This window comes from Borostomias antarcticus (genome assembly GCF_949987555.1).
Source record: "Borostomias antarcticus genome assembly, chromosome: 5".
Taxonomy (NCBI): Eukaryota; Metazoa; Chordata; class Actinopteri; order Stomiiformes; family Stomiidae; genus Borostomias; species Borostomias antarcticus.
Window position 1 is genome coordinate 32,833,176 of NC_140238.1, and position 15,000 is coordinate 32,848,175.

The 15,000-nt window shown below is 44.7% G+C and overlaps 1 protein-coding gene across 1 annotated transcript in view; it reads left to right on the forward strand.

The window, feature by feature from the left end:
• Nucleotides 1–12,602: 12,602 nt before the first annotated feature.
• The window catches only part of adgre5a (adhesion G protein-coupled receptor E5a), a gene marked incomplete at its 3' end in the record, with an annotated part of 7,776 nt that continues 5,378 nt past the window's right edge, over nt 12,603–15,000 (forward strand). Inside the window, exons 1-4 of the mRNA XM_084439129.1 lie at nt 12,603–12,640; nt 13,283–13,439; nt 14,454–14,650; nt 14,865–15,000. The exon at nt 14,865–15,000 is cut by the window's right edge and continues 35 nt beyond it. Coding sequence (XP_084295255.1) covers nt 13,301–13,439; nt 14,454–14,650; nt 14,865–15,000 — 472 coding nt within the window. The 5' untranslated portion in view covers nt 12,603–12,640; nt 13,283–13,300. The remainder of the gene's footprint in view (nt 12,641–13,282; nt 13,440–14,453; nt 14,651–14,864) is intronic.

A 15,000-nucleotide genomic window follows, 5' to 3' on the forward strand; every position in this document is an offset into this window, starting at 1 on the left:
ATTAAGACATGATCTGAACGTCTCCCTGACGTTGTGTGTTTGCTAGGAAGGTGGGTCCATGAGCTGCCCAAACATGGCCACCATTCACCTTCATTCATTTTTTAGACCATTTACGTTACAGCTACTGATTTTCACGAAACTCGGCGAAGGGGTGTAGCATGGGTGAGTATGGCGGAGTGAAAAATTCACCCCATTGATTATCATTGGGGGAATTGAAACAGCCAAATCTCAACATGAGAAGGTCACTGAGACAGGATTTGGTCTGGCATAAAAATCTCGACCTATCGAATGCAGCAATAGCCTACCAAACGTGCGCGGGCACCGAGCCACAAAATGCATTCATGGGCAGAGGTCTAAGCTCTTCGTGCACCATTTCTAGTTTAAGAAGGGACAGTGCGTATTAGTCAACAACAAAATGTGAATACGCCAGGTTTAGCCAAAAGGCTAATTTCCATCTGTAGTCCCTGGCCAATGGCTCTCAGCAACCACCAGTAGAACTACTGATCACTCCTCCACCCCCACCCCCACCTCCAATCCCCTCTTCCTCTCCTCCTCTCTGGGACGTGACTCAGACAGCAAGTCAGCGGAAAGCAGTCGGCAGACACCGTCCAGACTCGGGAGAAGGGGGACAGCGACAGAGAGGTCTGGGCATCGGATGAAAGAGCGCACATTTCGGTTTTATCTCTGTTGTGAATGTCGGAGCTCCATAAGACTTGGAAAGGTTACTGTCGATAGCTAGGCTACTTCTCAACTCACTTTAGTACAAAACGACGCGGGGAAACTCCCGAAGACACACGTTTGGAGTAGGCTAACTGTTTTAAGGTGGTGTTTTTTGTTTTGTTTTGTTAGTGTCTTTGAAACGGTGGTCCTTTTTTTTCTCCACCATGACAAGCCGGTTGCATCTCCTGATACTGGGTGAGTCACATTCCTCACATGTTATCACAGTTGACATGTTGTCATGGAAAAGCTTGTTATAATATAAAAGGAGCGTGAAGAGATCGAGGCTGCTGTTAATTTTGACATGTCGGTGTCGGAGACTTTTATAAATTAGTGCTCTCTCTTCTCTCTCTCTCTCTCTCTCTCTCTCTCTCTCTCTCTCTCTCTCTCTCTCTCACACACACACACACTCTGAAGCATCACCGATTAAATTTATTTAAAAAATTTTAACTTTTTTTTTACTAAAGATTAGAAGTAGACTAGATTAAATGAATTTATGATTCATTTAATTCATTCATATTGAACATTTGAAAATATGTTGTTCACAACTCCTCAGACATTTCAAGAGGTTTCAAACAGTCAATAGTTAAACTACTTAAAACAGGAGTTTACAATTAATTGACTTCTGTAACTTCTATAAGGCTACACATTTTCTGTGACACCAGAATATAACAGTAGGCGTAGGCTAGTAGGCTACTACTGGTTATTATCCTAATAAGAGATAACACAGTCACGGATCAAAAGTAGGGATTCACAATGCTGTATTATCGGTGCTGCTAATTATCAACCAAATAATGGGAAATGTATATTATTCTGTATTTATCGGCTATATGCCATTTTTGCCGGTAAATAGAGCCGATAACACAAAGCCAGTGTTGCTTTAAAAACTCTGTTTGACACTTGATCTAATTACTCTTAGATGTATCCGTAAAAGGAGGCCAGATTCACTCTTGGTTATAGAAAGCATTGTGCATTATAACACATTTAGTTTTGCTCTGGCAGTAGGCCTACTTCTCTAGAGAAAAATAAATTAGCATTTGAAGAGTCAGATGTGTTCTTTGTCTTTGTTTTGTTAACAACAGTGATGTTAGATCCCGCTAGATCAGAACTATGGATTAATCATTCATCTTTGCTCACTAGATCTTAGCTTATACCCTCAGGTGTGCATACGTTATCAACTAAAATACAAAAGAATGTGAAATGATATTGGTTATCATATCGGTTATCGGCCATGAGAAGCAGGTAAATATCGGTTAGTTGGAAAAATGTGTATCTCGCATCCAGCATACCAAAACGACTAACTAGTCACTGTATGAGCTTTTGTGCTGCTCTCGAGACACATGTCTGAACGCCTGAGGCGCCACTGACTCATAAGAAGCACAAGGAGAGAAAGAAAGATGGAGACATGGAAATCACCACATTCTTCAGCTCACTGTCTTGCATCCCCTCGCTGAAAATAACCTATGTTACTCTGTCATTTCAAGTGATATTTATACACCATGATCTCACCCTACAGTCGGCTACAGGGTCCGATAAGGCCCACGCTCAAACACACTCCTGGACACTGTACACCCACTCGCTCGCTCGCTCACTCACTCGCTCACCCACTCGCTCGCTCACTCACTCACTCACTCACTCACCCGCTCACTCGCTCACTCACTCACTCGCTCACTCACTCACTCACTCATTCACTCACTCACTCACCCGCTCACTCGCTCACTCACTCACTCACTCACTCACCCGCTCACTCACTCACTCACTCACTCACTCACTCACACACTCACTCACTCACTCACACACTCACTCACTCACTCACTCACTCACACACTCACTCACACACTTTCTCACAGATAATAACCACACAACCATACTCACACACACACCCTTCCTCACACACGTTAAGAGTGTCCCTCTTGTTGCCATGACATCATAGCACAGCGATAGCGCATGGGAACGATTGGCTGCACGCTGGTGGAGTTAGAAACTCTTTGATGACTGTGAACCAAAACAAGTGAGCCCTAAGAGTCACCTGAGGGCACAGAGCCACAGTGAGACGCCATGTCAACTGACACGTTCTGGGGAAGAAGTTAAATAGAATAGAATAGAATATACTTTATTGTCCCCTCAGGGAAATTTGTCTTGGACTTGTTTGCTGCACAAATCAACTCTATACATAGAAACAGAGGAGGACAACACATCACATGTCTCACATACATATACTACACACAACACATCACATGTCTCACATACATATACTACACACAACACATCACATGTCTCACATACATATACTACACACAACACATCACATGTCTCACATACATATACTACACACAACACATCACATGTCTCACATACATATACTACACACAACACATCACATGTCTCACATATATATACTACACACAACACATCACATGTCTCACATATATATACTACACACAACACATCACATGTCTCACATACATATACTACACACAACACATCACATGTCTCACACACATATACTACACACAACACATCACATGTCTCACATACATATACTACACACATCACATCACGTCTCACATACATATACTACACACAACACATCACATGTCTCACACACATATACTACACACAACACATCACATGTCTCACATACATATACTACACACAACACATCACATGTCTCACATACATATACTACACACAACACATCACATGTCTCACATACATATACTACACACAACACATCACATGTCTCACATACATATACTACACACAACACATCACATGTCTCACATACATATACTACACACAACACATTGTCCACAACATATTGCACATACAAAACACATTACACATATTACTCACAACACATTGTACATACACAACACATTGTACATACACAACACATTGTACATACACAACACATTGCACATACACAACACAACACACTGCACATACATAGACTCATATGATAGATAAAAGGCCTCAGGAGGGCAGCTGGAAAGTTATTGTTAGTCGGCCTGTCTGCCGTCTGAGAGGAAATAGTTTTGAATAGTGGATTTTAGTTAGACTTATCTTTAGTGTTTGCGTTAGATTGATTGAAGAATGAAGTTGTAAATTAGAGAGAACACATTTTGGACACAATAAAAAACTAAAGTAGCAATGCTTCATGCAGCCCCCGGTATTAATTTCTTCTTCTACTGGTTTCTCATTCCTCTCTAATGTACCACACTTAGGGTTGGGATCCGGATCCGCTTCTTTTTCGGAACCGGGTCCAAACTTCTAGTTTCGGATCCGATTCCATCCCATCCGGAGTAACGGTTCCCGCAAACGGTTCCTAGATTGCTTTAATAATTTACTGTGCAACAGAACAGTCAAAAATTAAAGTTTTTGTATTTGTCTGATTACATTTGTGTTTATTAGGTACTTATATAAGTATAGTGAGTAGAATGAATGGCATAATAATATAATATATACAATTTAGGAATCGGTAAGAGGATTCGGTAAGGATTTGGACCGTTAAGGAATCAGTAAGGAATCGGAATCGTTAAAATCATAACGAATCCCAACCCCCACATTGTACCACGAGCCTGGTGGACTGACTACACTCAGACAATCCTCAGCCCTAGCGCCCCCCCACCCCCAGATGTCGGTTTCCTGCTACACAGGAAGTTGTCACCTCCGGACACACATATGCAGTTCAGGGGTTATTATTACGAGTCCTGTGAACGCTGCTGCTGTAGATACAATGTAGGGAAAGGAGGATTTGAGGCTATTAACTTTGCTTGCAAGACAGCGTTAGAAAGACCTGGTCATCTCAGCATACATCAATCCACATGATAAAGGTTTGATCAACGCGCCCACTAACATTGATGGAGAAATGGAAAATACATAAATGTGTGTGTGTGTGTGTGTGTGTGTGTGTGTGTGTGTGTGTGTGTGTGTGTGTGTGTGTGTGTGTGTGTGTGTGTGTGGGAGTATTCTGTGTTCAGAGTATTCTGTGTTCAGAGTATTCTGTGTTCAGAGGGAGTATTCTGTGTTCAGAGGGAGTATTCTGTGTTGAGAGTATTCTGTGTTCAGAGGGAGTATTCTGTGTTGAGAGTATTCTGTGTTCAGAGTATTCTGTGTTCAGAGGGAGCGGAGCGAGTCTGATCCTTGGAGAGAGCCGTGACTGTCTTCTTCTTCTTTTTCTTCTTCTTCTTCTTCTTCTTCTTCTTCTTCTTCCCCTGCAGCTCTTCACCTGACCTTGGGCATGGGGAGAAAGCGCTGTGAACCAGGATATAGCAGAGACAGGAACGGAGAATGCAACGGTATGAATGGGTTGTTCAAAGAAAGCTCATTTAAGATTCACTTGTTTCTTGTACGTCTTTCGTCTAGCATTTGGTGAACATTTCAAGCAGCGTCATTTGCCCCAACCCCCTTTCTCAAATAGTTCTCTAGACAATGATGTCTTTAGATTACAGTGATGCTGCACTATACTAGTGCTACTGTGTACTAGTACTAGTACTACTGTACTACTACTGTACTAGAGCTGACATTCCTTCATGTCCTCTGTCCCAGACATCAACGAATGTGAGACGGAAGAGGTCTGTGGTCGAAATGCTGCTTGTGAGAATACTAATGGCTCCTTCTTCTGCACCTGCCATGAAGGCTTTCTCACCAGTAATGTAAAGAAAACTTTCCTCCTCGGAGAAGGACTTCAATGTAACGGTAATGACTACATTCCAGTAACAGAGATGGCGTACTGTAGCCTATACAATACTATAGTCTTACAATACCAGACTTTCGAGATCTGACTAGTGAGTTGAACAGTACTGTAACACTGTACTGTAGGCAGCTGCTAGTGCCAGTGTGCTCCTGAGTTCACTCTACCACAGGAAGTAAACCCCCTGGGTTCACTCTACCACAGGAAGTAAACCACACAGTTGGTACATGCTGAGGTACAAGAGGCCCTCCATTTCCATTTTGGTTGACCTGAATAATGCGACAGCAAGTTGCTATAACCCCGTTTCTCAAATAGATATCTATACAATGATGGCTTTAGATGACAACGATGCTGCACTATGCGACTGCTACTGTGTAGAGCTGACAAACCTGTCTGTCCTCTGTCCCACAAGACATCAACGAATGTTTGCGGGAACAAGGAGGCGTCTGCGGTCCCAATGCTACCTGTCGGAATTCAATTGGCTCCTACAGCTGCACCTGCTCTAAGGGATTCGTCACCAGTGATGGAAAGGAGAGTTTTACTGGTGGAGAAGGAGTTAAATGTGAAGGTAATGAATGTACATTCCAATAACAAAGATGGTGTGTTGCAGCCTACTATGGCCCTTTTCGAATCCAGCTCCTCTTCCCTCGCCCTATGCACTCCCCCTCGGTTTGCGCGTCCACGCGGAGGCCGCGGCATATTAAGTGCCATCCAAAACCAATTTTTGCGAGTGGAAGTGGCTTATAACACCCTCGGTACAGTCTGCACCGATGCAGGCTCCATTCACATGTGCAGCTGTGTTTATTGTCCGAAATGGAAAACGCGCCGTACAAATGTAAGTTCCTCACAAATTATACGACATTTGCATTGTATTTCGCATCAAATTCCGTTCTCCAGTTCAGAAAACGCTAGATTATGTTCATTTGATTGTAATGTAAAGTGGTGGCTGGTGGATATTTACCAGGACTGTTGTTCAGACTAAACAGCTGATCAAACTGAGAATGCAAAATGAAAAGTTGTCCACAAAAAAACGAAACAGCACTAAAGAAGCTTGGGAGAATTTTTTTTTTCATAGGTTTAGTCCATGAATGGCCTGCCACTCCCCACAAAACACATCTTTTTACACGTAATGTAGACACTCAACCAACAAGCAACATTTCAGTGAGATAGGACAAGTGATTTGTTTTTTAGATAAATGCATCTTCTTCCAAACATCAAGCAAAGTTTCACTTGTTCCATTGGCAGATTTCACTGATTAGGCCTACAGCCAAAAACACCTTAATGTTTAAGATTCCTTGAAAGTAGATTAATTGGGTGATTGTATCCCATTACTAGGACTTGACAAATGATGTGTAGGCCTACTTGGTAAGATGTGGAGTGATTGGAGGGGCCACACAGCACTCATTCTGACCAAAACATTTTCACCATCTTCCCGAACATATTTCTTAACAGCTTCATCATTAAAGAAATGAAAGGACCTATATGTAAAGGTAATGACTACATTCCAGTAACATAGATGGCGTACTGTAGCCTATACAATACTATAGTCTTACAATACTAGACTTTCGAGATCTGACTAGTGAGTTGAACAGTACTGTAACACTGTACTGTAGGCAGCTGCTAGTGCCAGTGTGCTCCTGGGTTCACTCTACCATAGGAAGTAAACCACCTGGGTTCACTCTACCACAGGAAGTAAACCCCCTGGGTTCACTCTACCACAGGAAGTAAACCACCTGGGTTCACTCTACCACAGGAAGTAAACCCCCTGGGTTCACTCTACCACAGGAAGTAAACCCCCTGGGTTCACTCTACCACAGGAAGTAAACCACCTGGGTTCACTCTACCACAGGAAGTAAACCCCCTGGGTTCACTCTACCACAGGAAGTAAACCACCTGAGTTCACTCTACCACAGGAAGTAAACCACACAGTTGGTACATGCTGAGGTACAAGAGGCCCTCCATTTCCATTTTGGTTGACCTGAATAATGCGACAGCAAGTTGCTATAACCCCGTTTCTCAAATAGATATCTATACAATGATGGCTTTAGATGACAACGATGCTGCACTATGCGACTGCTACTGTGTAGAGCTGACAAACCTGTCTGTCCTCTGTCCCACAAGACATCAACGAATGTTTGCGGGAACAAGGAGGCGTCTGCGGTCCCAATGCTACCTGTCGGAATTTAATTGGCTCCTACAGCTGCACCTGCTCTAAGGGATTCGTCACCAGTGATGGAAAGAAGAGTTTTACTGGTGGAGAAGGAGTTAAATGTGAAGGTAATGAATGTACATTCCAATAACAAAGAGGGCGTGTCGCAGCCTACTATGGCCCTTTTCGAATCCAGCTCCTCTTCCCTCGCCCTATGCACTCCCCCTCGGTTTGCGCGTCCACGCGGAGGCCGCGCCATATTAAGTGCCATCCGAAACCAATTAGCGCCGAGTGGAAGTGGCTTATAACACCCTCGGTAGAGAGTCTGCACCGATGCAGGCTCCATTCACATGTGCAGCTGTGTTTATTGTCCGAAATGGAAAACGCGCCGTACAAATGTAAGTTCCTCACAAATTATACGACATTTGCATTGTATTTCGCATCAAATTCCGTTCTCCAGTTCAGAAAACGCTAGATTATGTTCATTTGATTGTAATGTAAAGTGGTGGCTGGTGGATATTTACCAGGACTGTTGTTCAGACTAAACAGCTGATCAAACTGAGAATGCAAAATGAAAAGTTGTCCACAAAAAAACGAAACAGCACTAAAGAAGCTTGGGAGAAAGTTTTTTTTTTTCCATAGGTTTAGTCCATGAATGGCCTGCCACTCACCACAAAACACATCTTTTTACACGTAATGTAGACACTCGACCAACAAGCAACATTTCAGTGAGATATAGGACAAGTGATTTGTTTTTTAGATAAATGCATCTTCTTCCAAACATCAAGCAAAGTTTCACTTGTTCCATTGGCAGATTTCACTGATTAGGCCTACAACCAAAAACACCTTAATGTTTAAGATTCCTTGAAAGAAGATTAGTTGGGTGATTGTATCCCATTACTAGGACTTGACAAATGATGTGTAGGCCTACTTGGTAAGATGTGGAGTGATTGGAGGGGCCACCCAGCACTCATTCTGACCAAAACATTTTCACCATCTTCCCGAACATATTTCTAAACAGCTTCATCATAAAAGAAATGAACCTGGAGGGTCAGGCAAGTCCAAAACAGGCCTCAAAGAAATGGGAGAATTTAAAGAAGTACACAGTAAATGTGTTTCACATAACATGAATATAGCCTTCTAGATGCTGCAGAGATCTCATGCCTCTGTTTGTTTTAGGAGCTGAGAGCTCGACCAACGGGCTCTGGGACTGACCAGGGAGAGGAAGGCCCTGCTACTTGGAGCTTCTATGAGGCAGTGGGGTCAAAACCATCTTTGACTCCACCTGTCCTCATGGCCTCATGCATGTCGAACCCCACCATCAAGGCCAGTCCAGATCCATCTTCCCTCCCGGGCACATCCAGGTCCAATCCACCATCCCTCCCAGACACATCCACGTCTGATCAACCATCCCTCCCAGACACATCCACGTCTGATCAACCATCCCTCCCAGACACATCCACGTCTGATCAACCATCCCTCCCAGGCACATCCACGTCTGATCAACCATCCCTCCCAGACACATCCACGTCTGATCAACCATCCCTCCCAGGCACATCCACGTCTGATCAACCATCCCTCCCAGACACATCCACGTCTGATCCACCATCCCTCCCAGACACATCCACGTCTGATCAACCATCCCTCCCAGGCACATCCACGTCTGATCAACCATCCCTCCCAGACACATCCACGTCTGATCAACCATCCCTCCCAGACACATCCACGTCTGATCAACCATCCCTCCCAGGCACATCCACGTCTGATCAACCATCCCTCCCAGACACATCCACGTCTGATCCACCATCCCTCCCAGGCACATCCAGGTCTGATCAACCCTCCCTCCCAGACACATCCACGTCTGATCAACCATCCCTCCCAGACACATCCACGTCTGATCAACCATCCCTCCCAGACACATCCACGTCTGATCCACCATCCCTCCCAGACACATCCACGTCCGATCAACCATCCCTCCCAGACACATCCACGTCTGATCAACCATCCCTCCCAGGCACATCCAGGGCGTCCTCACTTGAACCCCCCCTCCCCTGCAAAAAAAAGACGGGGTCCATTGATGGGGGTTAATCATTTTCAGTTGTGATCGGTGATGCCCAATTTTCAGTTTTCAATATTATTTTATTTTCAATAAATAAGAATTGTGGAAATCCCTGTGTATCCTTTATACAGAATCTGGAGACAAATATGTGCAATCTCTGGTTGTCATATTAGTGGTATGGTCTGCTATCTAAACTAGCCTATACTTCAGACCACAGGTGAACACAGCTCTGGAAAGGATGAGATCACAGCAAGATCCTGGTTTACTGTGTATGGTTTACTATTTATAGATGTTTTTGAGTAAGTGCACTTTCTATATACTGCTCTTCCCCGAAATTTAGAATGTCAGACATTATTTGCAGAAAATGACAAGAGGACAAACACAGGTTCATAGGGCCAGCTGGTGCAGTTTTTATGGGCTTGTTTTAATAAACTGTATAGCAACTTTCAACACAAGAATTGCAGCCCAAAGTGCTTCATAACAGTGAAGATGAAATGAGCTTAAAATCAGGACAAACAAAATCAGACCTGCTTTGTTTTGATGCAAACAAAAATACAAAAATACAAACAAAGAATACACTATTACAAATAATCGTGCTGAAGCAGCTGCAATGGGAAAATGACAATTATTTTATTGACAATAGTCCTAATAATAATAATGAATTAGGGTAAAGGTGAAATGAATAGGTAAGAGTTCTTAAAATGATGCATAAATATAATTGAATGCCTTGGCCATATTGTCATTTGGATATTTGGATACTACGAACGATGCCTGCTGCAAAGTGCTGTTGACGCGAAACCATGGTAACCGTTGTGGTTTGTGTTTCCTGTTTCCGCCGGAGTGAGGGGAGTGCGTCGCTAAGGTTTCAATCAAGGGAACTACATTCAGCTGTGAGGGGACTACAAAACCGAGTGCACTCGGTGACTGAGTGCGAGTGGGGAGGGACTGGATTCGGAAAGGGCCTCTGCGTTTAGGCCACGCAAGAAAATTCTCTTTAAAGCTATTTATCTGGCTTTCTCTATTTATTTAGCTGTAATTCAGATTTGCATTTGCGTTTATTTTATTTACACAAAAACGTAAAAAAAAAAGTAGAATTTTGTAATTTTTTGGGCATACATCGTTGAATAGGTGAACACTATGACCAATTATGTGAACCAAAATGGGACAGAATGCTTTTTTCATTTCAGTGCGACTTTAAGTATTGTTCATCAGACAGCTTCTTGGATCTCCCACAAGTTTTCTATCTTTAACTTGCCCAGTTTCTACAAATTTCTTTATGAAAGCTCGAACAAAAAATATCAGTAACTTTTGGAAAACAGCAAATTCTTGTTACTTTTTATTATATTGATGGTTATTTGTATTTCTTTTAATGTCATAATGGGTGGCCTAAGACTTTTGTACAGTACGGTATGTGTGGTCTTGATATAGAGGTCAAAGGTCAAACCACATCCTTCCTGATATGGCTGATACCAGTATCTCATCTGGTCCTGTGTGGGATTCAACCCTTTCATGTAGATGTGGACGAATGTGACCCAAGCAAACGTATGTGCGGGAAGGATGCAGCATGCAGCAACGCCCCTGGCAGCTACCGGTGTGTGTGCCTGGCTGGCTTCACTAACTACGGCGACAGACAAGCAAATTGCACAGCTGAGAAGAACAACAGTACGGTTAAACCTTCTCCAAAACACATTCGACGTTTCTTTCACCTGCAGTAGGCATAGTCTACCGCCCACTTGATTTCAATGTCTGAATTATCTCTCCTTTTTCCACAGAGTTGAACTGTGACATGTTCACTCTTGACAATCTTGAGGTAAGATTTACAATTCACTTGTCCTCTGACAAATAAAATCCACCGATACTAATTCTACTGTCTCTCACCATCCCTCTCTCTCTCTCTCTTTCTCTCTCTCTCCTCCCTCTCTCCTCTCTCTCTTCTCTCTCTCTCCTCTCTCTCTCCTCTCTCTCTCTCTCTCTCTCTCTCTCTTCTCTCTCTCTCCTCTCTCTCTCTCTCTCTCTCTCTCTTTCTCTCTCCTCCCTCTCCTCTCTCTCTTCTCTCTCTCTCTCTCTTTCTCTCTCCTCCCTCTCCTCTCGCCTCTCCTCTCTCTTTCTCCTCTCTCTCCTCTCTCTCTCTCTCTCTCTCCCCCCCCTCCCTCTCGTTCTCAGACCCTCCCAGGTTTACAGGAAGTAGTGACCGTGCTGAGGAACTGTTCTTTGGGGCTGAGAGAGAGAGCGACCGCAGGGTTGACCGGAGAGGCGCTGCTGGAGGTAACGCTGTTCTTTTAACAGCCCGGCACACTGACCAGGGCCTAGACTGACCTACTGACCAGGGCCAGCTGTAGCTCAGTGGTAGAGCGGGTCGTCTAACGACCGTAGGGTCGGCGGTTCGAATCCCGCCTCCTCCTGACGACATGTCGAAGTGTCCTTGGGCGAGACACTGAACCCCGAATTGCTCCCAGTGAGCAGGCTAGCACCTGGCATGGCTGCTGCCGCCATTGGTATGTGTGTGTGGGTGAACGAGAGGCCTTTGGATAAAAGCGCTATATAAGTGCAGTTCACTTACCATGACCATGAAGACAAAGGACTTGATGACTCCCCCCTCCCCCCCCCATGCTTTATGACTCCCCCCCCCCCCCTTTGGACACAGCTACTCAAATAGAAGTTTTTGTATCCTGACACTTATGTTGCATGAGGAGGGCAGGTCTAAATATAATGTAGATAAGGTATGCGGTCTCCGTGGCTGTAAATCTGTCTGCTGGCTTCTCTCAACTACCTCCTCCTCCCCTCACCTCCCCTCCTCCTCCCCCTTCACTCCCCCTGTCCTCCCCCTCCTCCGCCACCCCTCCTCCCATCTCTCTGTGGCTCTAGAAACTGTTGTCCGTGATCGACGGGCTCCTGGATAACGGGCCCTTGGATAGCAACAGGAACGTGTCCTTCCTGCTGGATTCTGCTGAGAATGCGCTGAGGCTTGTGGGAGCCCTGTTGAAAAGCCCCCAGACCAGATCCCACCATTCACACACCGGTAACTGGGCCACAATTGATCTGACCTGACTCCAATTGTTTATTGTTTTGTATTATAGTGTATTATTTTGAATTGTAGGCCTGTTATTCAACTGGCTATTGCGCAATGCCACTTTGAATTTTTAATGTGATTATTGCTGTGAAATTGTCAAGTATTGTGAATGTGTAATGCTCTGAAATTATCAATAAAGTTCTTAAAAACGTCACACACCGGTAAAACAGCACCTGCCAAACAGAACAGCAATATTTATGGATTTGTTTGTTTGTTTATTTTAGATCCCCATTAGCGTTTGCATAGCAGCAGCTATTCTTCCTGGGGTCTACAATATTTCCAGAACCTTCTGTGACAATACACTGAATCCAATCAAACTCCACATCACAGTACAAACAATACAGACACAACATAGGCACACTACACACACTACAATCATATCTCTCATCACAATACACAGACAATCCACTGGACATACAAAAACATGAAAAGAACTATATAAACATCAAAATAACACGTAACACAGGTGGTAAGGACAGGGCTTTGACCCTTGACCCCTCCCCATACTAAATTGTCTCTCAGTAGGCCGGTTGTGTAACTTAATCTTTGATCCTTTTTTTTTTTTTCAACCGTTGGACTGTTGGTGAAAAGGTGTTGGTAAAGAGCTGAATGTGCCTCTTCGCAGAGGTGGAGCTGCAGGTGCGGAGGGGTGCGCTCGCGCCTCAGGGACCCGTGACCTTGACCTCCACACACGCACGGCTGACCAGCACCTGGGAGACCGCGGCGGGGGACGCGTCCTCCTACCCAGGTCATCCGTCTTCCTCTCCTCCACACAGACAAACCATCACGCTCTACCTGACGACTTCATCCGTCTTCCTCTCCTCCACACAGACAAACCGTCACGCTCTACCTGACGACTTCATCCGTCTTCCTCTCCTCCACACAGACAAACCATCACGCTCTACCTGACGACTTCATCCGTCTTCCTCTCCTCCACACAGACAAACCATCACGCTCTACCTGACGACTTCATCCGTCTTCCTCTCCTCCACACAGACAAACCATCACGCTCTACCTGACGACTTCATCCGTCTTCCTCTCCTCCACACAGACAAACCATCACGCTCTACCTGACGACTTCATCCGTCTTCCTCTCCTCCACACAGACAAACCATCACGCTCTACCTGACGACTTCATCCGTCTTCCTCTCCTCCACACAGACAAACCATCACGCTCTACCTGACGACTTCATCCGTCTTCCTCTCCTCCACACAGACAAACCATCACGCTCTACCTGACGACTTCATCCGTCTTCCTCTCCTCCACACAGACAAACCATCACGCTCTACCTGACGACTATGCGTCGTCCTGATAGCTTCAATCAATCAATCAATCAATCAATTAAAGCTGTATTTGTATAGCGCATTTCATACACAGAGGCAACACAATGCGCTTTACAGAGAACAAGGGAGGTGGGCATACGACCCACTCTCTACATATTCCAGAGGGAAGCAAAAAAACAGTAATCACCCGGGGGCCAGATAAGTGAGCTGTAAAAATACTTCCCTGACCCCTCTCAACAAGGCGATGGAGCAAGCTCCTGGAGTATGTTTGTCTACCGGCTTAGAACATTTATAGAGCAATAAATTACATTCAATTACATTTTCAGAGCAAAAAGGTCCTGATAGCTTCAATGGGGACATTGGTGTTCAAACTGTAGATTAACCCCGGACCATCTGTCCGTATCCGTGTGTGTGTGTGCGTGTGTGTGCGCGTGCGCGCGTGTGTGTGTGTGTGTGTGTGTGTGTGTAAATACGACAGGCTTTGCAACAGTGTCCCTGCTCAGCTATCACGATCTGGAGATGTCCACCGACGGCTACTACGAGGGTGTCCAACGAGACGAGGACTACAGCCTCCAGGTCAACTCCAAAGTGGTGACAGTTACCGTTAGCAACAAGAACACAGCATCGCTCGAGAAGCCGTACGAAGTGGAAATCACGCTCGTCCATCTGAATAAGGTCAGCTCGAATAACATCTTTAACCGTTCCTCGACGTCGCATAACGAGTATACGCGTTATTTTCATGTGATGTTAGTGAAGTATCTATGTATGTGTAAAGCGCATTGTGTTGCCTCTGGGTATGAAATGCGCTATACAAATAAAGCTTTGATTGATTGATTGATTGATTGATTGATTGATTGAAGTATCTATGTTTGTTGTCTGCGTCCTCCAGTCCGTTGAGGGGGACCACATCTGTGTCTTCTGGGACCCCGCGCTGGACCGGGGGTCCGGGGCGTGGTCCGAAAAAGGCTGCTCCCGCGTGGAGTCCAACGCTAACTACACAGTGTGCTCCTGCAGTCATCTAAGCA